The following is a 26,705-nucleotide window of genomic DNA, read 5'->3' as shown; positions in this document are numbered from 1 at the left end:
CGCTCTTACCGTCGGCCCTCTCTTACACCGCGGACCTCCTCCCGACGCTCCCGGCGGGCTCACTCGTCCTAGGAGGAGACTTCAATGCTGTTTACATGCCCCATCTGGACTCGACGGGACCGTTCTCCAAAGCCCGCGCCGCTTACGCGAAGCAGCTGTCGAACTGGGCGGAATCTCAAGGCCTGTGTGATGTCTGGAGGGTTTGGCACCCACACACCCGTCAATACACCCACACGTCAGCGGCACACCACTCCCATGCCCGGATCGATCTCATTTTCGTTCCGTCCACCGAATGCACGGGGGTACAGGATGCTCGCATCCTCCCGAGAGGCCTATCGGACCACTCGCCGGTGCTACTTGCTCTTGGCCCGCCTCCCCTTTCTGCCCGCCCGATGTGGCGTCTGAACGCTTGGTTCCTTCATGACAAAGCCTTTCGGAAAGTGGTCGGTGGCGAGATCGCTGAGTATTATTCTCATTATGCGGGCTCCGTCTCCTCCTCTGCCATCCTTTGGGAGGCAGGCAAGGCGACTATTAGGGGAGCTGCTAAGGGGCATGTGCAACAGCAGCGACGTGCACAAACCCAACGACTCGCGGATTGCGAAGCTCAAGCTTTGAAGCTCGAGCGCAACCAGGGGAGGACGTTGGAGGACGCCACACGGGCACACCGCCTGGCTTTTCTACGGGAAGAGATCTGCCTACACTCTCTGGAGGCGGCAAAGACTCTGTGGCGCTCCTCAGTGGCCCGGGTCTATGGATGGGGATATAAGAATGGTACACTCCTCCACCGGCTGGCCACCTACCCCCGGGCGGGCAGGATCATTCCTGCCATTAAAGATCCCGCAGGCGGGACCCACACGGTCTCGGTGGCCATGGCCCAAACTTTTGCCTACTACTACCCCCAGTTATACCGACCCCGGGCGTCCGAGATCTCCCTTGCGGAGTTGCTGGGGGCGGACGGGACGGTGCTCGGGCCGCTGGGACAGGAGAGTTGTGAGTCCCTCGAATTGCCCATTACGCTGTAGCAAATTGAGGAGGCGATTAGCCGCCTGGCGCCCGAGAAGACCCCGGGACCAGATGGATTTCCACAGGAATACTATGCTCACTATCGTGAGACCCTGGCCCCGAGGCTTCGGGACCTGTTTGCGGAAGTGGTGGAGAGGGGCATGTTCCTGCCTGACACGGACACAGCTACCATAGTTGTCCTTCCCAAGACGCAGCCCCCGTCCCAGTCCTGCTCCGACTACCGGCCGATAACCCTTATTAATACCGAACTCAAGATCTATGCCACGATTCTTGCGCAGCGGTTACGCCCGTCTCTTACCTCCCTGGTCCACCCGGACCAATGTGGATTTATGCCCGACCGGGGGACTAGACACTGCCTGCGGCGCTTGCACCTCGCCCTGGCACATTGAGGGCGCCTTTCCCCCATCTGACCCTTCTGCTGGTCGACTTTGAAAAAGCCTTTGACTCGGTGGGATGGGCCTACTTGGGTGATATCTTGGAGCGAATGGGCTTCGGTCCCCGGTTCTGCGCGATGGTCAGTGTCCTGTATGCGAGCCCACGTGCCCATGTGTTGGTCAATGGGGCTCTATCCCGCCCGTTTCCCATTGGTCGGGGGACGCGACAGGGCTGCCCGCTCTCGCCCCTCCTCATCGCTCTGGCCATGGAGCCACTGGCTGTGCTGATCCGGTCGGATCCCACTATCCGTAGGTGGGAGTGGCCTGGTATGATCCCTGACAAACTTGCCCTCTACGCAGACGATGTCCTTCTCTATCTTTCTGATCCGGCGATCTCGGGGCTCCGGGTCCGCCGGGTTCTCCGTCGGTTTGGTCACGCGTCGGGTCTTCATCTGAACCCCAAGAAATCCGTGCTGGTCCCGCTGCACCCGTCGAGGGAGTGTTTCGACTGGCAATCTGACATTCCCCTCCGGCGGCTCTCATTTAAATACCTGGAGATCTGGGTCACCCTCCTTCCGGAACTCTGTTGGGCCCTCAATGTGGCGCCTGTGGTCAACAAGACCAGATCAGATATGATTCGATGGCAATCGCTCCCGTTGAACCCGTTGGGGAGGGTCGCCCTCTATAAGATGATGATCCTCCCCAAGTTCTTATACATGTTACAAAACACTCCGTGCCCCTTCCCACGCCCGTGGTTCCGGGAACTGGATAAGATGGCTACTAAATTTCTTTGGGGTGGCGGCAGGCCCCGGTTGGCCTTAGATCGCTGCCGGGTCCCCTCGTACGACGGAGGCCTGAGCATGACCAATCTTTACCTGTATTATTTGGCCACCCAGCTGCTGGTGATTCACGACTGGTTCTCGGCCGGGTGGGAGGATCCGGCCTACAGACTCGAGGTGCAGCTTACCAGGTTCTCCTCTATCCAAAACATGCTCTATGGGGCGACGGTTTCCCGGTCGCTTCCGGATGTTGTGCGGGCCCCCTTTCTGGCGTGGCGCGCCGCCTTGCGGCATACCCGCTGGTCGGGAAAGACTACGTTGCTCACACCACTTTGGCACGGGACTTGGTTGCGGGAGGTGGCGGGGCTTGAAGGATTTCAACGGTGGGACCTTCTCGGGATCTCCAACTTGGGGGATGTCTGGCGGGGGAGCCACATGTGTTCCTTTCAGGAGCTTCAGACCCGCTTCTCTTTGCACTCTTCGCAATTTTATAAGTACCTTCAGCTGCGTCATGCGGTCCAGGTCCATGTCCCTCTGGACACCAGGTTGCCAGCCCATAGCCCACCTGAGGCTTAGGTGATGTTGGGGTGTCTGAGGAAGGGGGGTATATCCCGCATCTAAAAATCTCTGAACAACAATACCCCGGTGGATTGGAGCGGTCTGAAGCAACGATGGGAGACCTGGGTGGGTCCCCTGGATGATGCTGACTGGAGGGACGCTCTTATGGCACCCAGATCACTTACCACTTCCGCTAGGCTGTGGCTCATCCAGCTTTACTACCTCCACGCTGCTTACCTGACCCCGGACCGCTTATACCGTGCCGGCCTCCGCCTGGACGCCTCATGTGCTCGCTGTGGGGTAGATTCCGGCAGACTTCTTCCACATGGTATGGTCTTGTTCCTGCTTGGAGAGTTATTGGGCCACGATTGAAACTGAGTTAACTGAGGTCCTGGGATGGGAGGTCCCCCATGACCCTAGAATGACTCTGCTGGGCATAACGGACGGGCTAGACGGGTCCCGTAACGACAAGTACTTTCTAACCACTGCACTAATGGTGGCCAAAAGGGATATCGCGGCTGTGTGGAAACAGCCGGACCCGCCCAGGGGTGCTACCTGTAGAAGAGGTGTGGACTGGTGTGCCTTTCAGGAGCGGTCATTGTATGCTGCTCGGGGCTGCCCCAAAAAATTCTGTAAAGTATGGGGGAAATGGCTTGGGGGTCTGTTTTAAGGGGCTGGGGAGTGCGGGGGGCAGGGGACGGGGGTGGAGGGGTGGGTCTTGCAATGGCTTGTCAATGGCTTCCTGACTGGTTTTCTTGATGCCAAGTTCAACAAATTGTTGTATGTCATCCTTGACTTTGCTTTCTATAAAGAAATAAAAATTTGCTTATCAAAAAAAATAGGCATAGTTAAAAATTTCAGATAGACACTTTACCATATTATTACACAAACATACCTAAATATGCATTAAGGTACATTTTTTGTGTTCTTTGTATTTCTTTTTGACAATTTTGTGCCTGTACTTTATCTAATGGGTCTATTACAAATGTATTGTCTTCTTTAACCTTAATGTGTGGTGGTGATCGTTTTGAGGCACTGCAGGTTACCTAACCCTCCATTGCTTATTCTTTCAGCATTGATTGCATGAGGATAACTTATTTCACATTATTCATACTGTTTTGACTTAACACCTATGAGAACCTGTGTTGCAGTGAAGATACTGATTATATGTCAGGCAGAGAAGTATCCCTAGCTGTGGAAATGCATTCCACCCTTTGAAAAATAGAGCTGGTGAACTCATGATGATCGGGCACATCCTAGGGCATGGGGAAGCATGGATAGTTCTCCTCTGCATGTCAACAGCCTCCTGTGTCCACTCCAATTCTCTCTACCACCACTTTTGGTCTGCACCCTCCTCTGAAAACTTGGAGGTAAATTAGAGTGGAATTTTCCACGGACTGGGCACTCTGCAAGCAGAAATGGACCTGCAAATTCTAGGTGCGTATGTTCTTCACCATTTCAGAGACAATAGGCATATTAAGATTTGAGGATTCCTGCAGGAAACGTTAATTCCAGCCTCCCGCTACCTTCACACTTAAATATGGCTAACTCTTAATAAGGCCCTAAATAAGGTGATAAGCCAGAAAAATATATGTGGAAAAGCCATCCTAGCATTGAACAGTTGAGTCAAACAAGGTTGTGCCCAGTGCTGACTTGCTGAAACCTGTCCATGCTTTGTGGGTCTGTGTAAACCTGTGTGATTTGCTTGTAGAGTGCAGTCTATTGTCAGATTGGTTGCTCTGTGGTCCGTCTTTTGTCTTTATATTGGACTGAATTTTAATGCATGCTTGTGTTTAAAACTGTTGACTAAGTTTAAAAATGAAAATAATTATCCTGCTTTTGATTCCTATAAAAAGGTGTCTCTGATAATAGTTGTCGTCAAAACTAAACATTTTGAACAGTCTTCATGTGGAGAAAGGTTTTCTATGTGACACAGTATCAGATTTTGTTAAAATAAATTTTTCTAAAATATCTTTGAAGTTGTTGTGATACTTTGCTGCTTGATCAGACTGCTGAAAACCGTGCAGTCTAATTGTGATGCCCCAATATCTGCACATACTTTTATGTTTATGAGCATATATGCAGTTATAACCACCTACATTCGTGGAAACTGACTTTACAAGTTATTAGAACATTGGAATGTTGGGAGCTCCATTGAAAACAATGGAGTGCTCCGGCCTTATAATGGCTGGTATAAGCCCGGAGCACCAACATTCCAATGTTTCTTTGTTCACAGCCCTGGCTGTGAACAAAGGCTTCAGGGAGCCCGAGGGGATTTCAATCCCCTCGCGCTCCCTGAAGGCTTTGTTTCGTTAGAACATTCTGCCCTCTAGTGGGAGAATGTTCTAATAGCCTTATAGCCCTTCGCAGCAGGGCTATACCGGCTTTTAAAGTCCCTCTGCTTTGCTAAAGTCCCTCGCCTTCGGCTCGGGCCTTTAACGCTGCAGCGGGCCTTTAACAGCCGGTATAGCCCGCTACGGCGGGCTATAAGGCTATATTAATTTCTAAAATGTGCTGAACTTTTCCATAAAGTTGGCATATCCAATGTTTTTCCCTGTCTGTAATAGCACAGACAAGTTAAAAATGATTGCAGATCTATGAATTTGCGCCACTAGTGAAGAAATACATATAAGTTCTGTTAAGCTGTATAATACTAGAATTTCAGAGTTGTTGAACAAGATAGTATTTAGGTGCAGGCATCATTTTAGATAATATCCATATAACAAGGATTTCCCAGAATTGGATACTTGACTGTGTCAGGCCTTCGCGGTAACATGAGGTTGCATCTTGATGATGATCAGACGCCCAGTATCCTGAGGACAGGAGTTGAAGAAGGGATTTTCTGATGTTTGCATGGAGAATGCAGCCTTCTTGAGTCAGACGGAGGGTGGGGAGAGCGATCTGTTCAACACCATATAGTGACAGATAAGGGCGAAGTCTAATGGATTGGAGTCTGGATGAGGAGATGGAGTAGTAGGACTGCCTCACAGGTCTCTACAAGTGATATTGTTTTGGGTGATTAATGGAACCACTCAATAGTGTTTAATAAGGGCTTCCCATCCCACTACATATGTAGTGCATGGAAAATGTAATTTTGAAAATGGGTTACCAACATGTGTTGGAAACCGCTTTAAGCACCCAGATGACATGCGAGGGTATATGTATGTATGTGCATAATTCTAAATGGATGCCAATGCACATTTCAAAGCTCAAAACAATGGAATATAACAGCATCTTTTGTCTCATGTGAGAGTCTAAACTATGAGCAGATGCTCAGTTCCCTGTGACTGCTCCAAGGGCAAGATAAAATGTGTAGGAAAGTGCCCCTTTTAGACATGGTCACCCCCACTTTTTGCCTGGTATCTGATGCAATTTTGACAGAAGACCACTAGATTCCTGCTATCCAGGTCACCAGTGCCAGATTTCTTTCCCAAAAACTGAACCATTGTTGCCCCGTTAGGCATTACCTTTAGCACCCCCTGTAAGTCCCTAGTAAATGGTACTCCTTGTACTTAGGGCAATGAGGCTAAAGAGAGTCCCTAAGGGCTGCAGCATGTATTTTGCCACCCTAAGAGACCCCTTAGCACCATCGTGCAAACTGCCATTGCAGGCTGTGTGCCATGCTGCAGAGAATAGTGGAGTTATGACATGACACCCCCTGTGTGCCATGCATCCAGACACTGCATGCATTATAGGCAAGTCACCGCTACAGCAGGCCTTGCAGCCCTAAGGCAGGGTCCACTATACCACATGTGTGAACATATCTGCATGAGCAGATATGCCCCTGTAATATCTTAGTTGATTCTTAGTACAAGTGCACAGGGAAGCCATTTTGAGACCATGTGCTGGACACTGGTATTTGCGAGTTCCCCAGCTACATGATGGCTTCACTGAAACTAGGGATGTTTGGTATCAAACTTCTTGTATTAATAAACCCACACTGATTCCAGTAATTAATGTATTAATACATGCACCCAGAGGGCACCATAGAAGTGCCCCCGGAAAACTAACCAACTACTAGAGTACTGGCTGACTGGTGTAGACCAGCCTGCCACCACAGAGAGGTTACTGACTCCCTGCAGGTGAGAGCCTGCACTCTATGAAGGCAGAAACAATGCCTGGTCGGGCCGGAAGTGTTGTCACCTACTCCAAGTAGGATGGCTAAGTGACCAGCATATCAAGGCAGGAGGCTTCAAAGTCCTCTGCCACCTTTGATATGCGACTCAAAGCTTTCCCAAACAGGGAAAATGCCTACCTCTGTCCCGTGCCCTTTTGGCACCAGGACAAGTGGGAAAACTAGCTAGTCAGGAGGAGTGTTCCTCCATCAGACTAGTTCCACCCCTAAGGTGGGCTGCCTGATGTGAACACAAAACTTAAAATACCACCATCTTGGTTTTGCATAAGTAGGCACACTGGGTCAGGGTTATGCCCTCTTCCCAGAAGTTGTCATATAAAGGTTGTAGAAACCCTAAAGGTAAGTAGCCCATTGGCTACTCCCTGTCACTCTCCTTAATGCTCCAAAATTGAGTATTTAGGAGGCCCCTCTGATGCCAAGAACTCAGATTTGACAGATCCAGAAGAAGAGGACAAAGAAGAACCTTGAGATAACGAGAACTGAACACTGCTGTGGACTTTTGGCACGAAACCCTGCCTGCACCACTCTTAACAATTGTGACTCATCCTGCCACTGAGCAACTACCAAGAACTCCTGAAGGTCAGATCTGTCCCCTCACCGAGTGAGAGGACACCAGGACCAACCGCAGCTGCCCAGGACCAATACCCGGGGTACCGGACGCCTTGCAGCAGCCATGACCTGTTTAAGTCCACTCGGGACTCTTAACAGCACAGAGACTGCGCAGCCATCAAAGGACGTCACCACCACAGAGACCCCCTTCCAGAGTAGCCCAGCAGTCTTGATTTTTGCACACTCCGCTAGTGAGACCGAAAACCTCAAGGCCCTAGGACGCACAGAGCCCAGCCAACCTTTCCACTCTGCACCCGAGCACCCCAGCCTGGGTGTCCACAAACCGGCTGTGCCCCCTTGTTCCCAGAACCCTCGTGACCCAAGTTCTCCCACCCCACTCCCCTCTTGGTAGGTCATGAACTTGTCCCCAAGTACCCCTCTGCAGCCTGTTTTAGGTGACCCCCCCCACCCCCCCCCCCTTTTCCACCGGCGAAAATGCGCAAAGCGACCAACCTGACCAGCATCTCTGCTCCCGGACGCCCCAATGGAGGTAACGAGTAACTGCTAGTGGCACTTTGGAACTTGGCCCCCTATGAACCTAAGTCCCACAGGAGACCCCCAGAAACTCTGTAAGTAACTGTATGCAACATATGCCCTTTCTCCTATAGGGAAGCATTGCTGCGTAAAGATGCATTTAAGTGGACATTTTACTTACCTTTAAAAAAAATTTTTTTTTAAAGTACTAACATGATAACAAAGTTCTTGGTATCAAAATGTACATACAAATGCGACGTATTTTTCTAAATTGTTCTCAGATTTATTCTTAAGTGTGTGTCTCGTGTATTGTCTCTGTGAGAACACATGCTTAGCACTACCCTCTGATAAGCCTAAACTGCTCACCCGCATTGCCACAAAAGAGAGCCTTTTGTGTTCTAATTTTTGCCTCTGTAAACCAATAAGGGTTGCCTGGACTCTTTACACAGTGTACCGCGTTTTGGTCCACTAAATAAAGAGCCATCTTCCTACAAAATGGCCTTAACCATGATGCAGCAAACAGTCATGTGTCCTTGCACACTCTTTATTCATCCTATTCTGTCTCAACATGGAACCTTAAAGATTCCACTTATGGGGGACTGAAAGGGATTTACCATGAGGTAGTCCATGACCTTGCATACTCAGTTTATATATGCATTGTTTCCCCAGATATAACTAACCACTCTGGATGAGGGATGCTGTAGTGTGCTCCTGGTACTGAGTTTTGTTCTGGACCTGGAAAGAACACTGGAAGAAAAACACTGAGACATGGACCCCATTTGGATCCGTGATTGAGGGCTTAGAGATCTCAACCTATAAAAGTGCAGAGGGCTCCGAACTATTCCCGAAAGAGTTATTTGCATAGTGCTATAGAAGAAACGGGAATTTTACTATGGAGAAAGAGAGGGATAGATGATTTGATATAGTTTACCTGGTAGTACGAAGTGGGAAGTAATTACAGATTTCTGTTGGTGGGAGATGATGGCGAATTGTGTCCTTTATCGGTCATTGATGAAGTGCTGCTTAGGGAAGCTGGTTTCTTTTCAAGTCAAGAATAATTTATTCGGTATCAAGACCACAAAAGTTTGACAGGCCATTAATACAAATTAGAATTGATTAAAATATATTTGTTGATTTTAAAAAGAGTAAAACAAATTCACATATAAAAGGTACATCATTGGCAATAAAATTTCATATTCGGTAAAATTTAGACCATAAAAGCCTATCACCTTTCCCTCCAATTGATCGAGTTTCATAACGTTTTCTAATGGCCATAGTGGTTATGATATAATTTGACACCGCACTACAGATAACAGGGCTGGATAGCGATTGCAGGTGCCTAAACCCCTCGGTGTATGTACAGGGGCGAATATTCTTTAATACTGGTACCAAAAATCTTTTCCCAGGTTCCCTGAAAAGTGAGCAAAAGAGAATAAAGTGCTGCGTGCTCTGATTGGCATATTGGGACAGGGGGAAAGGTTGACGGACCATCCACATTGTCTGGGAAATGCCACCAAAAAGTGCAAAGTGCCTAAGCGGAATCTTTTTAGATGGAAGCGTGTCTGAGTCTGCATAATGAAGGATAAAAAAATTGCTGTTTTGGCGTAAAAGGGCAACTGGGGCCTGATGCCTCTAATCTAGTATGACACATGGTTGCCCAGGTATAATACGCCTCTTTTATGGTGGATTTGGCATTTATGGGAATACTCAATGGGGTGTCAAAATACTCACCCAAGCCAATCTCAAGAAACATATCCCTCATCAAACAGAGCCAGGGGATCTTCAAAGAATTGTCTAAATTAATACAGTTTTCGATGATCTCCCTGGAGAACAATAGCTCTTCAGACATACAAATTTTAATCCATAAAAGCAGGGGTTTCTTTTCATTTGTGAACTACTTGACTGATGGTGGAAGCCTGATATTGGGGGGGCTGGGGGGCGTGGTCAGTTTGGCTCAAGGTATCTTCCATTCTGAGTTTTGTCATACTTCAGATAATTTGGCCCCAAGTATTGTCACCTGAGGTGTTCGCTTTTTCTTCCAGGCATGCTTATCCACTGATTCTTCCCGCTTTGTACATAACAAAGCAAGTTTAAAGGGACACGGGCCTATACTACTCTGCGCTACCTGACAAAAATGTAACTACTTCAGAAGATTCTCATTCTTTCTGTAGCAGGCACTTTTGTGCTTAGAAGTCAAAGTGCAGAAACACCATATTGTCAAATAGTTTGTCAACAAAAATTTACCTAAACTCAAGAACAAGGCCATATGATCTGACAGCAGCCCTTGCACATGCATGAAAGCAGCTAATATATTTCATTTTCAGAAAATTCTGACCACCTTAGTTAACTGTAGCATATATCTAAATATATATATATATATATATTCTACCTATGAAGTTTCATACGCAGTTTGGCTGTAAACTAATACCTTATCCAGTATGACCAATATTCCAGGTTACGGAAATTAGAACAGCACACACTACGTATTTTTACCTATAGAATGAGGATTAACTATAGCAATATATGTTTGTGCATCAATTTCTGTAGGTTTTTCCTATATTCCAGGCCCTTTTTGCGAGCTTTATTTATTCCACAAGGTTTTGGCTCACAAAAGTATTAGTGGGAACTCTGAAAGCCGCAGTTTTACCATACAGCTTGTAAACTTGCTTTGGTCTGAATCGGTATTTCCCCCAAACTTGTGATGTGGCCTAAGTGATGTTAGCTGAATTTTGCAGCAACTAATAAGCTTTTATGTTCATGGAAATGACATTGCTCAAAAGTTACACCATTTTGCTTATTATTATGTCTCCCAATATTAACAATATTACAATTTCCTAGTGGACTCACCTATTTATTGTATGATGTTTTAATTGACGAAAATGGAATGTTGGTAATTTTAAAAAATCTTCATCCCAAATATGTTAAATTCCTCTACTGCAGTGTTTATCTGTGGAATAAAGTAAGATGACTAGATCATTCATATCTCAGTGAGATGGTTTGGCTTCTCCTTTTTTCAAAGATTCTCATTAGGAAACCTTTGTTCACTAAAATAATGCTACTACATATAGAAAGAAAGAATAGAAAGAATATTTAGCATTTATATGACTAAGGCAGTCTTTTTCAGTGTTACAGTCGCACCACGAAGTAATACCACAGAGGACAACAGCACGGTGTGTGTTTTTTCTTGGGTAGTGTGACCTCCCAATCTGAGTTCCATCGGTTGAGGTTGGAGATGACACAGATATTCTGCATGTTTTTCCCTGGAAAGAGCTGCAGTCTAGGAATCTTGAGTTTGCTCCCATGCATTTTTTGACATGGCAATTTTGGTGCAGGGAAAAATACAGGGGCAGTATGAGATTTGCACATTACCTATAATGCTGATTCAGGTGTATGTGTTAGTATTCCCTGTACTGTTAAACTGAGCACCTGAATCAGTGTTATCCCACATATCAGAATAAGTGGCAAAGTGGTGTTTCATAATTCTACGGTCTTAGATGCAGCTAATGTGTAGTGTGCAGTGCGTTGATGCATAAAGAGTCCTGGTCTTTCGCAAACACATATATTAATACTTAAACAAGTGCAATTTTGGATGTACCTACATCACATTCTTTTCTTCTCTTGTTCCAGGGCAGTGCCGATGAAGATGAACAGGATGAAATGGATGCCGAATCCCTAAGCGAGGACAGCACTGTGGATCTCCAGGATGAGCTCCACGAGGGATCCGAAGTGTCTGAGAAGAAATCTCGATCATCCTCTCCCACGCATAGCGAGCGTTCTCATTCTCTGGCGCAAGACCGAGAAAAGAGGAAACGGAAGTTACGTATCTGTTCGTTCTCTGATGACGAAAACAAACCTCCTTCACCAAAGGTAAGGGTCGTAATATAGTTAAAACAAGCCTTGTGCATGAGATGAATTCGCTTTACATCATAAAAATATTATATGCTTTTCAAATTATGATTCGTGTTTATTGTATCTAGCTTTATGTTAAGAGATTTAATTTAAGGCAGCTAGCTATCGGCCTAGGCCTCACAATTTGAAATACAGGAAGAGGGGCAAATCTCCTGTCCTTTCCTGTCTTTGTATCCGGTATGTTGATTGTCTAATATTGTACATTGTATTATGGAAGAACATTGCAATGGAAGGACTTCAGTAGGGAATGGAGGGGAAGGGATACGGCAGGGGTAAAAACTTTTAATTTGTTGATCAATGAATGTGAGAGGAAGAAGTACTGGCAAAAACTGTCCTGGCAGCCCAATGTTCCTCCAACTCTAACTTCAGTGTCTCCGTTGGTCTTATCTCAGCCATTGTTATTTTACACCATTAATGCCTATTCATCACCTGAACTTTCTTACATTCTAAATAAGAATTGGTGATCTTTGAAATTGATAGGGCATACATAATCACTCTAAGTTGCACCAAGCGAGCAGGGAAAACATGAGCCCTAACCGGCCACTGGGGTTATTTGGTCTGGTTCTCTCCCTTACTCCCAGCCTGCATGATGAATTGAAAAAATTGGATCCAACAAGGTATTTTACTACACAATTTTCACATGCTAAAATAACATTGGTTCTGAAGAGGCACTCCAGAAATATTTCCACACATACATGAGGTGCCAAGGAAATCTCAGCCCCCTTCCAAAAAAAGCTTCAAAAATGCCATTGTCTGTACTGACATTTCATAAAATCTCGCCATGCAAAGTCTTAGTCCTACCTTTTTGATAAACTCCTTCTTATAGCTACATTTCTTTATTTTCCTTAAATGTTTCCATCCTGTCCCATCTGTGTACCTTCTTTGACGTATGGATAACTGATAAACCAATTGAAAGGGGCATAGTGAATTGAAACAGTTATCTGGCAATTTCCACAGAAGACAGCTGTGTGTGGTAGATTAGAGAGTCTCATACAGCTGATTAACTTTGCTCCTAAGTCTAAGTGATGCTTAAGGGCAGTAATCTACTGCTCCCTCACCTCCAGATAATCATTTTGCTCATCTGCATGTCCGCATTGATTACTACATAGAACAAGTAAAAACACTGTAGAGGGCCCAGTTAGACTACTAAAGCACTGTCAACATCATTATCATATATAATCTCTAATCTGCAAGGACTGCAAAAAAAGGTGGCCAGGGTGTGCCCACAATTGCCAACATGCCTATGTAATAAGCCAGCCTTGACATCACTACTTTGGTTTCCTGTACACAGGATATGAATAGTCCTCTTTACCACCCCCAAGGACTGTTTGCAAAGGAACGAGGATATATACAAAAAGTGAGCCCCCTAACAGAAGCCTGCATTCAGCAGCAAAAAACCTCATTATCTGGTGACCTTTCAACTGAATGAAACATGGGGTGTAGAGTACTAGAAGTCTAGAGTTCCAAAATGTCAGACACACTAAACACATGGATTTCAGAAATGCCCTAAAACCCATCTATTGTAAATTGTCTGCAAATTAACTGTTTCAAAATTGGAGAACAACATCAGGCTGTCTCTCTTCAGGTGGTAGTTGGGCTCTGAGGTCCTCATTCGAGTTTTGACAGCTGGGCCACCAAGTACCAATAGCAGCATAGGCACTGCCTCTGCCACCACACACCTCCAAAAGTAGGGTTTCCCAAGAACCCTCTGGGACTGGTCATTGAACATGCTTCCTCCTACAAAGAGTGAGCGCTTTTTTGGTTAAATTGGGCAATGGAGCCTGGTCTTTCCTAATATGGCAGCATGGTGAATCGGGCGGCATATTTTTATTTCTACTAAATAAATATTTTTGGCCAACAAAAAAACAGTGTTCTTTGGCAGTTTTCATGAGGCATGATGGGGCATAATGTTTTTTCCCTACCTGAGACTGCTGTACAGGAAGTGGGTTCCTGGCAGGAACACGAATGGTGGAGGGCCCTGATGTGCCAGTGGATCCCTGGTGGTCTCGGTTTTCCTAGTAACAGAGCAGGCGGGATCTCTGTTTTCAGGAAAACAACTGTTTTCCCACTGCTGAATGAGACTTTCATACTGTGAGGCCCATTATATTAGGGTCAGTATTAAACCAGGGGAGGGCACCATTATGATATGGATGGTCGCAGTATTATAATAATTACTACCATCATCCCAAAGGCAGCATTATACCTCTTGTGATAAGGGCATAGCTTACAGGCTGAAATTGGGGCAGAGAGTCCGTTGGCTGGTTGTCATCAAACATTAGGGCAAAGTAAACTGCAGCAGTCCTTGTGTCTGAAGTCTTCTATGGTCTACACCTGTTCCAGGTAGCGTTTGACAACCTATGGGCTGTCTAACCTGTAGGCAGAATCTTGCACAGAGTTATGAGTGGCCAGCATAGTGGCATGCCCCCTTACATCTCGATTGTGACTAGAGTTGCTATGGAACTCTGATACCCTCTTGTATTTTGTAGTCATTTTTGTGGAACCTGATGTCGCCTCCGGCTCCACTCACTCCCTCGATGCCTCTTTAAAGTTAATGTGACATCAGGTGCCCATGCTTCATGTTGCCATTTTATGCGCAACTCCAAATTACAATTGATGACTTTAGAAATGTTTCCTGCATTACTTTCTTACTAGTTTCTCTAATTGTGCTTTGTGAAATAGGAAATAAAGATTGCAGTTGACGAACATTTACAACTCGACAGTAACCCTTTGGAGTGGACAGTGGCTGATGTGGTGAGGTTCATTAGATCCACTGACTGCGCGCCATTAGCTCGAGTTTTCCACGATCAGGTACTTTGCAACCACTTTTCCTTTGTGTTTCAGACAATTCTGTGAATGTTTTCTGGATATAAAGGGGCAGTTAGATCAAGAGGGAACACAGAGAGACAACAAATCATTTTCGTAATCTCTTTTATACTGTTGACAATTATTCTCAGTGTGTTGTCTGAAAGAAAACCTTGAAAATGGCTGAAACTAACATTATCGCATGACCAATGTTACAGCTCCAGGTGAAAAATATTGCTTTGTAGCACCTAACCACTCTGACGTATTGTTCAATTTCAAACACTTATTTCTTGGCTATGGATTATAACGTTTCTGAATATCAAGTGTGCATTGAATGTCTCTTTATGATATCGTATATTTACATATGTAACGTGGAACCAAAAAGTCTATAAACAGTGGAAAAGCCATTGGTCTCCTACAGTCAAATACTATTGTTGCATTGGAAAAAGAATGGGTTGTGCACCAATTTAAGGAGTCACAAATGCCCCACCCCTTATTGAACTAGCAAGAGACAGTTGAGCACATCAAACTATCTAGGAGCCCAATGTATCCAACCATCTGTAATATACCCAAAGTCCAGACAGGGATCAACATGGGGCACCTGTCGGAGTTATCTGTTGGAGCCGTTGTCATCAAAGAGCACATGCTTAAGAGAAGAGCCGGAAAAATCAGCTCAGCAGTGGACTCGAAGGAAAACCTCTTCTTACGGAAGGGAATGATAACAGCCCTACAAAGTTTCACAAGTCCATGCACAATGTGTGCCCCAGTCCGGTTTTTTTTCTCAGAATTCTGGAACTTGTATTCTTCTTTATTCCCTTATAAAACCTGGACTACAAGCCCCAAAATTCTAAGAAAAAAACCTACACTGGTGTAGCTCATTACGCATAGAACTGGGAAATGGCTATGAGCTAAAGCAACAAGGCTCTGGTAAAGATTCCTAACAGCATAGAATTTCTCACATGGACTTCACAATGAGCTATGTTCGACACTATGAAATTCCAGTATTCTGTAAATAATTTTACACTGATGCATTCCTTGTAAATATGTTTTTCTTTTAATGTTATTTTTATATTCCAAATCACTAAAGGTCAACGGCCAAAAATGTTTAAATTCTTTTTTTTTTTGAAAAACCTTTAATTTAGATCAGTGACACAGCTATCCAGCCGACAACCCGGAGGTAGGGCAGCTTTAGAGATTCAACACATGCTTGCGTCCACATATCAATGACAGGAGAGCCAAAGGTTCTATTTTGCATAAACATAAATACAACCCTAAACACAAGCAAGGCGAAAGGTACTGTAAACACCAATAGTTCCCATCAGGGGGGACGAGCCCCATCACGTCCAACAGGCACAGATCTATAGTAAGGGAAAGGAGGGAAAGGCAGAGACTCTAGAAACAATCACATATCAGCGGGACAGTCAAAGCCGGAAAAAGACTAAGGGGAAAGTTGCTCCTCAGGCGGATCCGGGTCGGGGGGCAGGCATATGTCCCCTCTGTACTGGTTCCATGGCTCCCACACAGCATGCCATTTCCGAGGGCGCCCCCGAGCACAATACACTGTCCTCTCCCTAAACATACTCCAGTCCATGTTTTCCATCCACGCTGTCAATGTGGGCGGCCTATTGGAGCCCCACAGCCGAGCGATATCGCGCTTGGCTACCATGTTCCCCAGGGTCACCCACTGAGTCTGTGCCGCGTTGTGGTCAGTAGGACTCCAGACATTCAGGAGACAACATCGCGCCTCAGGCTGCATAACAATTCCTGTCACCTCCCCCATCACCTCGTGGACTCGCCTCCAGAACTCCATAATCGCACCGCATTCCCAAATAATATGGAGGTTGGTACCCACCATACCACAGCCTCTCTTACATAGGCCCTCCTCAGAGAAACCCATGTGGACCAACCTGGGCCCCGTCACGTAGACCCTATGGAGTATTTTAAGCTGCACCAGGCGCGCGGGGATAGCGACCTCTTTGGGAGAAGAAACTGCGGACTGCCAATCCTCATCATCTAGTTCAAGGCCGTCCCTTATCCATTGGGCGCGTAACCCTAGGAGAAGATCCGCCTGAACATTGATAAGCTTCTTATAAATGAGCGAAATCGTGCTCTCTGGCATGTGACCATCCAGGATCCGATCCTCCAACGGAGAGGACTCGGGCACCTTCTCCCCCTCCACAAGGACTGACCGCAAGGCGTGGCGCACTTGTGCATATCGGAAGAACTCCGTGCTCCCCAGCTCGTATTCCTTCTGCAGCTCCTCGAACGACTTTATCCTACCCTTAACCAAAAGGTCTCCAACCCTGGATATGCCGATCAAATCCCATTTCTCGAACCCTTTTGTGCGCCAAAGCTTCCCCAGAATCTCGGAGTCAAACAGAGGGGTGGCAAGGTTAAGCTTACCCCTCCAGCCCAGCGAGTCCGTCGCCACCTTCCACACATGGACGGCCACTCTGGTGGGCCCCGTGAGGGTGAAGTCCGATGATTTCGAATACAACGCTCTGTGGTAATTACCCCCACGGAGCAACCAGCGGTCCATGGCGAAGCCAGGGCTAAGCGCCGGACCATAGACACCATGGTTAATCGCGCTCAACTGGGTGGCCCAGTAATAACGTCGAATGTCTGGAAGCGCGATACCACCGTCGTACCACGGAAGCGTCAACTTAGCGACTGCGATACGCGGACGCCCGTCCCATAAGAGCGCGCGCTGGTGGCTTTCGATCTCACGGAAATAGCTGGCCGGGACCAGGTCAAGAGTGTTCTGCAGGGCATAGAGGAAACGGGGAAGAGACATCATTTTAAACAGTGCAGCGCGGCCAAGGAGGGAGAGCGGCAATCGCCGCCAGCCCGCCACATCCCGCCGCAGGCGCGCCAAGGGAGGGAGCAAGTTCTTCTCATAGCGCAAGATGGGGTCGATGGAAATATAGATCCCCAAATACAAAAAGCCCTGCTGGGCTATCTGGATCGAACAGTTACGCGGAACAGGCGGGACATCCCCACACAGGACATACAAGTGTGACTTCCCCCAATTAATGACTAGGCCCGAGTTTCTACCGAAAGATGTCAAGACGTCACAAACCACTATCAGAGATTTCTTAGGCGAGGCAAGATATAACAGAATGTCGTCAGCGTGGAGTGAAATACGGTCTTCGTGGTCAGGCGACCAGCGAAGCCCACGTATATCCGGGTGCCACCGTATCCACGCCGCCAACGGCTCAAGAGCAAGGGCAAACAGCAACGGCGACAGGGGGCAACCCTGCCGGGTGCCTCTCCCGAGCTCGAAAGGTGCCGACGCCCGCCCGTTCACCACGACGCTTGCAAGAGGCCCCTCATAGAGCAGCCTCACCCACCCCACGAATCCAGGCCCGAAGCCGAATTTGGCCAGCACCGCCCACAAGTATGCCCACTCTACCGTGTCAAAGGCCATCGTGGCGTCGAGGGACGCCACAATAGCCGGCTCTCGTATCGTACCCGTCCTGGCAATCACTCCGTGGAGGCGTCTAAGGTTTAGTGCAGTGTTACGGTGCGGGATAAAGCCCGACTGATCCGGGTGGATCAAGTCGCCAAGTACCCGGACCAGGCGGTTCGCGAGAATCTTGGCAGGGATTTTCGGCTCGGCGTTAAGAAGCGAGATCGGCCGATAGGAACCACACCTATCCCGGGGCTTTGCGTCTTTATGTATTACCACGATCGTCGCCAGCCGTTGATCGAGCGGAAGAAACCCGTTCCTCCGTGCCTCCACGAACATGGCGGTCAAGTGAGGAGCAAACTTGTCCGGACAAAGCTTGTACAGCTCTATCGGCAGCCCATTTGGGCCCGAAGCCTTGCCGGAGTGCAACGCACGGATAGCACCTGCCACTTCGTCTACAGTGATATCACCATCGAGGTCCTCCCTATCCATGGCGGAAAGGCAGGGCAGAGCGATGTCACGCAGAAGAGCACTCGAGTCCTCAGTCGGTCTATCCGAGACCGAGGCGTATACCGTACGAAAATAGTCTGAGAAACACCGGACTATACCGTCGGGATCAGTGACAACCTCTCCCCCATCCGTCAACCACTCCGGCACCACACGATTAACACGCTCCTTTTTGTCCAGCCATGCCAGCAATTTCCCGGCCTTATCACCAACATCATACAACCGCCCCTGCTGCTCCCTGTGAAGGGTCTTGGCGGCATTTGTCACCAGATCCCTATACTCCAATTGCTTCAGGCTCAAATTTTGCAGCGTGGACGTCTCAACATCCCCCTCCAAGGCCAACTCTAAAGCCGCTATCTCGTCCTCCACTTGTATCACCTCGGCGTCTCTCCGCCGCTTGGCGGCCACTACCAGGGACAAGGCTTCTCCTCTCAGTACAGCCTTAGAGGCTTCCCACAAGGACACCGCGGAGTCAACTGAGCCCTGGTTTTCTCGAAAATAGTGGTCAACTGTCTTCAGCAACGCGAAAAATGTTTAAATTTTAAATAGCCGCACCCAATATTTTCATGTGATAAGGGGAAAGGCCGGCACTATCGTTTTCTGCCCTGTGTTACAATGCCCAAGCACACCCCATCAAATCTCTCCCTTCATAGCATACATGCGTAAACATTGATGCATGGGCCAATCTGCAAGTTATTACTTTGGCATGTGTGTTTCAGCCTGAAATAGGACTATTATGAGTTTCCCCCATGTAACCCAACATCTGCAATGATGTTTTTCAACCACAGATTACACCACTCTCTTGAGTACATACTCACGCTCTTTCTCTGAGACCAGAGTGCCTGTGCCTTTCCTCATCCACTTAAACCCATGCCTTACTCTTTACTGCTTTAAATGTCTTTGCTGGTATTCCACTATCAGACCTTTGCCAAGAGCAGATAAACGCTTGTGGTGCTTTGTGAGTCCTTGCATATACATGGATGCTCCTGGACCTCTGCCCAAAGTTAGCTTCCCACCCCTATTAATTTCCAATTTTAGACCACAATTAGAGTAATTCAAACATTGAATGGATGAATAATGCCCATTTTCATCGCACATCATAGCTAAAAATAGGTTTTGTCTGGTTCTGATACAGCCCAACTGTAATCAACAGCCTATCTTCAGATGTTTCAAGAAGTAAATGAAATCTAATTGACTCCTTACAGGAAATGGCAGTTGATCCCACAATATGGGTCGTAGATAAGAAAAGTATTTGTCATCAAGTGATCAGCAGGTCTAGGGACAGTAAGAATACCTTGTGATGCTGTTCTTAACAGGTGTTTGGAATGATAGAAATTGACTCTGAAGGATAAGAATGGAGGTATTGGAGTAAAAAATGCATTATTTCCCCAATAATTGGGGGTTTACAATCACTCTTCTCAAAGAAGAATGGCAGTGCTGGGCTTTAAGATAAAGAGAGAAAGGTGATCTCTTGTGAAGCTCTGAAATTCTGTGTTGAGACAGGAATAGCAACTGCACGGAATACAAGCATGGACCCCAGCCCTGAGTGACCCAGTTGGATCTGGTATTCTTTACCAGACCTGTTATCATGCTAATCTAGCATGTGAGCTGAGACCTAGGCCTGTTCTGGTAATGCTATGATCCAGAAACTGTTTCTGTGATCTGGTGGGGCTCAGCAAGCACTCAGTTACTTGGTTCTAATATCCTTGTCCTAGGATGTTAAGATAAAGCGCTGGTGGCTGTGTACCTTTTTTTGTGAATTAATACTTGTGAAAATACCTTTTTTTCAAGGGAGCTGGCCTACTGGCCGCACTTGATAAAAGTTATGCTTCAGTGTAGAACCTGAACCCTAGCGCAGACTTCCAGAGTGCATGTCAAGCGTATGTGTACATTTGTATGTGGGGCACAATGATACTGTGCTTTGCAGATAGGTTTGCTGTACCAGTGGGATCCACTTTGGTTGGTCCCTGGTTTAGGCTGGCAAGAAGACAAGAAAGGCAGTGGAAGCAGCTCCCCCTTTGACAGTGGAAGTGTATTGCTTGTATTTGTGAAGCCAGGGACTAAAGATCCAGACATTGAAGCGCGGGAGGCTGGAGACAAACCTATCCTAAGTAAATCTTTAATATTTAAGAAAAGTACCTGTTAGGAAGTTACCTTTTGCCTGTGTGTACCTCCAGTATGCAAAGTAACATTAGCCTACCATCTGACAAGTAAATGTAAGCTGAGACCTGGAGAACACTAACCTATGTTCCCTCAGGAGAGGTAAACAAAGAGTCCACTCCCAAAAGATTTGTTAACATTGATAAGCGGTTTGCAGCTTACTAGGTGTTCTTGTGTATGCAGAAATCTTGTAGGGTGGGGTGGGAGGGTGTTATTCTGTGGAAGTATGTGCCCATTGTGCTCACTATTGGTCCTAGATGTAGGTCACCTGGCTAAGAATGCCCCGGTAAAATAGGCCCTCACACACAAATTTGGCTTAACCCCAGAAATGTATTGCTTGAAGTTCAGGTATTTCCAGGAACGAGTCTTGGAAGGATTTGTCTAGTAAAGTGGTGGATGGTTCGGGAAGGGCAGTAAAGTTAAGGATTATGATGCACTGTATAATTTGTTTATGCAGGAGCACATCCTATTGAGTAATTGCTTTTCAGAGTTGTGCCCCCACCTAATAGTCTCCAAGTTCACTATCCTTGGAGTACTTGGGTAGGAATTGAATTTGTGGCTCAATAACAGTGTTCGAGGCATGTGAGCTGTAGGTCACATACTTTGCATACTCCTGCCATCTAGTGTTGGGTCCAGATGTTTGCAAGTTGTTTTTCTTCGAAGAAGTCTTTCCAGTCACGAAGTAGGTGACTCCTCCTTTCGGTGATAGTGCGCATGGGCATTGACTCCATTGCTAGATTGTTTTTTACCACCATCGGGTTCGGACGTGAATTGCTGCGCTCCGGTTCGACACTGTTTCTTGGGTTCCCCTCTGTGCTCAATCCACTTATCTTCGACGGTATTGTTTTTGATTGCGTATTTCCCTTCTCCACGTATCGTATTTAATACAAAAAACTCTTTTTGATCGGGAAACTCGTGGAAGGCTCGCAGTTCAAGGAACGGACTCCATTCAAATTCTGCCCTCGGTGCCATGTGAAGTTCCCGCGCACCGACTCGCACGAAGTGTCTAACCTGTGCTTATCTCCAGAGCACAACAAATAAGACCGCAATGCATGTAAATCTTTCTGCTCAAAGAAAATGCCCCGCGACCGTCGGGCTCAATGTCGCGGCATGCAGAGTCAGAACACCGGCTCCATTCTGGACCTCTTTGGAGAAGATTCCGAACAAGAAACTGGCTATGCCATAGGGGCTGAGGAAGAACAAGAGGACCCAGTGCCCATCTCCGAGTCCGGCTCCGATGTGGATGAAGATATTCCGCAAGGTCAGCGTATTGTGAGAACTGTTCCACCTCTGCCTCCGGGCCATAATCGGCACCAAGGACTTGTTTCCAATGCCCTGCCTTCAGGCTCGGCACCGAAACATACGTCAAAGCCTTCCGGCTCAGAGTCGAGTCGTCCACACTCAGGCACTGAGCCGAAACCTTCGGGTAGAAGCCAAAACCCGTCTCGGCCCACCTCCTTCGACCCGAAACCCTCAGCCCACAAGACCCCGGCACCGAAAACTTCAGCGCCAAAACATAAAGCTGCTCCGATACCATCAAAGGAGCCCTGTTTCGATATTCTGCCTCCAAAACCGGAAACGGAAAATAAGGAACTGTACATCAATCCAAAAACTGGACATATTGCCACCAAATTGCCAGTCAAACGCAAATCTGACTCAGAGGAAGTCTATCTCATTCCTTTAAAGAAAAACATGTGGGTACTAACCTTTCTCCTCCTCCTCCATCACCTCCTTTCCCGGAAACACAACACTTGTTAATTACCCCTACTAATTCACCACCACCTAACACACCTGATGATCAGGATAACTGGGATGGGGATGGGGATGGGGACAGTGATCCTGCACCTGCAGATCCCTGGAAGTATTACAACACAGATTCTCCCACAGGTAACGATCCCTACTAAACCTTCTCCACCAGATGGCAACGTAGGCTATATAGAACTATTAAGCAGAGCTGCTGATTATCACGGGGTTCAATTACACAAAGAATCTCTAGAGGAGGATTTCCTTTTTGAGACACTTAGCAGTTCCCAAAGATCCACTCACACATTCCCCATGCTCAAAGGTACGCTAAGCCATGTGGATGACATATTTAAGGATTCTGTTCGGGCATGTATTTTCACCCCCAGGATAGACAAAAAGTATAAATCTGCACCATCCGATCCAGATTACATCAAGGGCCAGTTACCCTTAGATTCCTTAGTAGTTTCCAATGCTCGTAAATGGGGTAATTCTCAAATGTCAGGAGATGCTCCACCTCCGGACAAAGAGTCTAAGTTGATAGATGCCTCTGAGAAAAGAGTAGCCTCCCAAGCTGCAAATTTCTGGCGCATTTCTAACACCCAAGCCCTTTTAGCCAGGTACAATAAGGCCATTGGGACGAAATGGAGCAATTGCTCCAATTCCTGCCTGATGAGCACAAGTCCAAAGCTCAAGACCGAGTGCAAGAAGGAAAGCTCATCTTTAACAGTTCCATTAGATGCGGCTGACACTGCGGCTAGAGCCGTCAACACCAGTGTGCTACTAAGAAGGCACGCATGGTTAAGAATTTCTGGGTTCAAACCAGACGTTCAAGCTTCGATTCTTAACAAGCCATTTGACAAACAACACCTCTTTGGTCCTTTTGTAGACACCTCCTTGGAAAAGATGAAAAAGGACACAGACATGACAAAATCTATGGGAACCCTACAGTCCCCTTCTGGCCGGGGTTCCTTTCGGCGCTTCTTCTATCGTGGGGTTCCAGGAATACCTCCTCCGACACTGTCTCTACACCATACAAGGGCAACAATCAGCCCTCTGCTTCCAAGGGTTTGTTCAGAGGGGCTACAGAGGCAACAATGGCAAAGATAGAGGTAAAGGTTCCAACACACGCACCTCTCCTCCAATACCAAACAGCGACTTGCCTACACCCCCCGCCCCACCCCCAATCATTTAATACCTGTTGGGGGGCGTCTTTCACAATTCCTACCCATCTGTCAATCAATAACTACAGACAAATGGGTGCTAGGAAGTATCCGTTCTGGTTACTCCTGGAGCTTACCAACAGTCCTCCAAACATTCCTCCACGTTCTCCCAAAATGTCACCAGACCATTTACACCTCCTCAAACAAGAGGTTCAGTCTCTCCTTTTGAAGGGAGCCATAGAGCTCATACCACTACAATATCAGGGGTCGGGCGTATACTCCCTGTACTTTTTCATACCCAAAAAGGACGGTTCTATCAGACCTATTTTAGAACTCCGAGAATTAAACATTTACACACAATCAGACCACTTTTATTATGGTGATACTTCAACAAATTCTCAGACTGTTACATGGCAACTTTATGTCTACTCTAGACTTAAAGGACATGTATTTCCACATTCCAATACATCCCGCACATCGCAAATTTCTTAGATTTGTGGTAGCGGGGCATCATTACCAGGCGCGGATCGTCCATTGGGGCGTTGGGGCGTAGCCCCCCCGCCCCGCCCGCGCCCGCAGCTCCCTCGGTGTCTCTGAACTTAAGTTCAGAGACGCCGTCACACTCACACCGAGGGTGGGGAGAACTAACTGACAATGCATGTCAGTCAGCATGACGTCGGACCGTGGGCGGTCCGGCGTCATGTTGACTGACATGCATTGTCACAAGCCAGGGAAAGGCAGCGCAAGTGCGCATGAGTGGGCATGGAGATTAATTTTTACTCCGTGCCCAGTCATGCGTACTTGTATTTTTACTGCCTTGCGCATGCCCATTAGGAGCCCCTCGGTCTCCTAATGGGCAGGCGGCGGGCGTAGCGTAAGCTGTGCCGTCAGCCAATCCTGGCGCTGCTGGCAGCGCCAGGATTGGCTGAGAGGGATTGGCAGGCCCCCCCCACCAGTTCCGTTCGTGAAGGCGCCCAGCCAGGGGAGCAGAGGTCTGAGGTGGCGTGGACCCGACCGGCTGCGAGGTAAGTTTTTTGTTTACTAATATTTAATTCCCCCGTGCGCGACCCCCACCCCCCCCACGAGCCGCGACTGAGAGTGATACATAAGCCTGGGGTACACACGTCTAGGGGGACAGGTGATAGGTGCGTATATGGGGTACACGCTTCGAGGGTAACAGATACATCTAGGCAGATTCAGGATTTTAGCGTTAGAGGAATTGACTGTTTTAGGTAAGTCTAGAGAGCACACGAAAGTCTAGGGTGATAGGTTAGTCTAGAGGGGTACACAAGTCTAGGGTGACAGGTGATAGGACAGTATATGGGGCACACAAGTCTGGGGTATAAGAGTCCAGGTGATAGATACGTGTAGGAGGATGCATGAGGTTGTGTTTAGAACATTTGTATTTATATATTTTGACAGTTATATATAGCGCTAGAAAACCACGGGCATAAAAGCGCTTTACAGGGACGTTTACATTTAACAAAACCTAGAATGAAGAGGAAATCATAATCGCAACAGAAGGTCATAGCGGCAGGAGTGAACGGCTGAGAATGAATGAGTTACCGTACGAGCGACTGTGTCTCAAGAAGTGTGCATCTGCCATGTCGTTTGTGCAGGGTTTCATGTGTGTCTGCACTAATGTGTATGTTTCTGACGGGCTCGTACATCTGTTCAGTGGCAGTGTATATTTGTTTAGTGGACTTGTGTGTCTGAGCAGTGGGTTTGTGCGTGTAGTCCGAGGGATACTGAGTCACAGTGCTACTACTGGGTCAAGGCAGGACTATGATTAAAGAAAAGAAACGGATGCATGTGAAGTCTGCGAGTCGCATGTCACAGAGGGCCCAGCCTTTCTTTGCTTAGGTCTGTCCACCCGCATCCTTTGAAGAAGTTAGCAATATTTTTACAGGCATTTTTGGTTTGCGTTTTTTTAAATGTTTGCTGTGCGCAAGCTGCAGGCACATGGGTAAAACTTTTTTTTATATTGCCTAGTTTAAGGCAGAGTTGCTGTGAATGTCATTACAGCAGTCACATGCTTGCTAGTAACGGCACTGAGTGTTTGTGCACAGCTGAACGAGGCAGATGAGCCGGCGGTGAAATCACCTCCAGTATTTGCAGATGTATTGAAATGCACTGATTGTGGTAAGCCTTGCGGCATCTAGCAGAGGCACCCGTGTTTACACTCCTGTTGACTCACATGGTAACGCTAGGTCCCTGTAGATATTTTTAATTTGAGCTGCATGCGGTTCAAAATGATTTAATCAGTTCCCTTTAGTATGTTTGTGTTGCAGAGCTCTCGAGGTTCCCAGTTCCACGAGTTTGGGGTTTGATATTTTGATTCTGGGGTTTGTAGTGCCTCTCACTTGCCGAACACTTATATGAAATACTGGCTCTGGCATTCAAGAACGATCTTACAGAACGCTGCGCATGGTGAGGAGCACCGGTGATGAATGTTTCTGTACATTTATTGTTTTTTGCACAACTTAATTCGGAGGTATGCCGCTTTCAAGCTGTCAGCAGTTTATGAAAGCGTTTGAAATGGCCGCTGTTTCTGGTCCCATAAGCCTTGAATCAGCTTCCCACGTGGTCATCTCTTTTGGGGTTCGGACCATGGCTATGCAAGTTTACAGAATTGGCTATTGGCAACAGGTGGGTGGTGGGAGTCAAGGGAGGATTCCACGTTCTATGAAAACTTTAGAGTGACGTTTGTGTATCTCTTAAAGGCATCACATATCATTAATTTGCTCAATAGATTTATAATAACAAGTAAATTGCTTCATGTTACTGTTTTGTTGCTCCTAAGCGCTGTAAAAAAAGAGGTGTTAGTTTTACATAATTATTTTTACTCCCCTATCGTCCTCCAAATGATAAAAGGCTGTTTGCTTTAACAAATTCAAATTTAATTCTACTCACATGTTGAAGGCAGCGCCTGTTTCATCTAGGTGGTAACTATATGTTGGAGTTGATTTGTGCACCTCTTTATTTTGTGTTACCACCCATTTGTCTCAATCTGTTTTAATGGGGAGTCGTCATAAATAGAGTTCTGGAACAGTAGCAAAGCCA

General features: G+C 47.0%; 1 protein-coding gene across 2 annotated transcripts in view; it reads left to right on the top strand.

The window, feature by feature from the left end:
• SFMBT1 (Scm like with four mbt domains 1) overlaps window positions 1–26,705 on the top strand; it is a 482,765-nt gene that overhangs the window by 441,600 nt on the left and 14,460 nt on the right. For both annotated transcript variants that reach the window (XM_085624542.1, XM_085624541.1), the window contains 2 exons: window positions 11,580–11,819; window positions 14,541–14,669. In XM_085624542.1, coding sequence (XP_085480668.1) covers window positions 11,580–11,819; window positions 14,541–14,669 — 369 coding nt within the window. The remainder of the gene's footprint in view (window positions 1–11,579; window positions 11,820–14,540; window positions 14,670–26,705) is intronic.

The sequence above is a fragment of the Triturus cristatus genome, chromosome 9 (assembly GCF_964204655.1).
Source record: "Triturus cristatus chromosome 9, aTriCri1.1, whole genome shotgun sequence".
In the NCBI taxonomy this organism is placed as follows: domain Eukaryota; kingdom Metazoa; phylum Chordata; class Amphibia; order Caudata; family Salamandridae; genus Triturus; species Triturus cristatus.
Note: the sequence above shows the minus strand (reverse complement) of the source record. Positions and strands in the feature narration are given on the sequence as shown.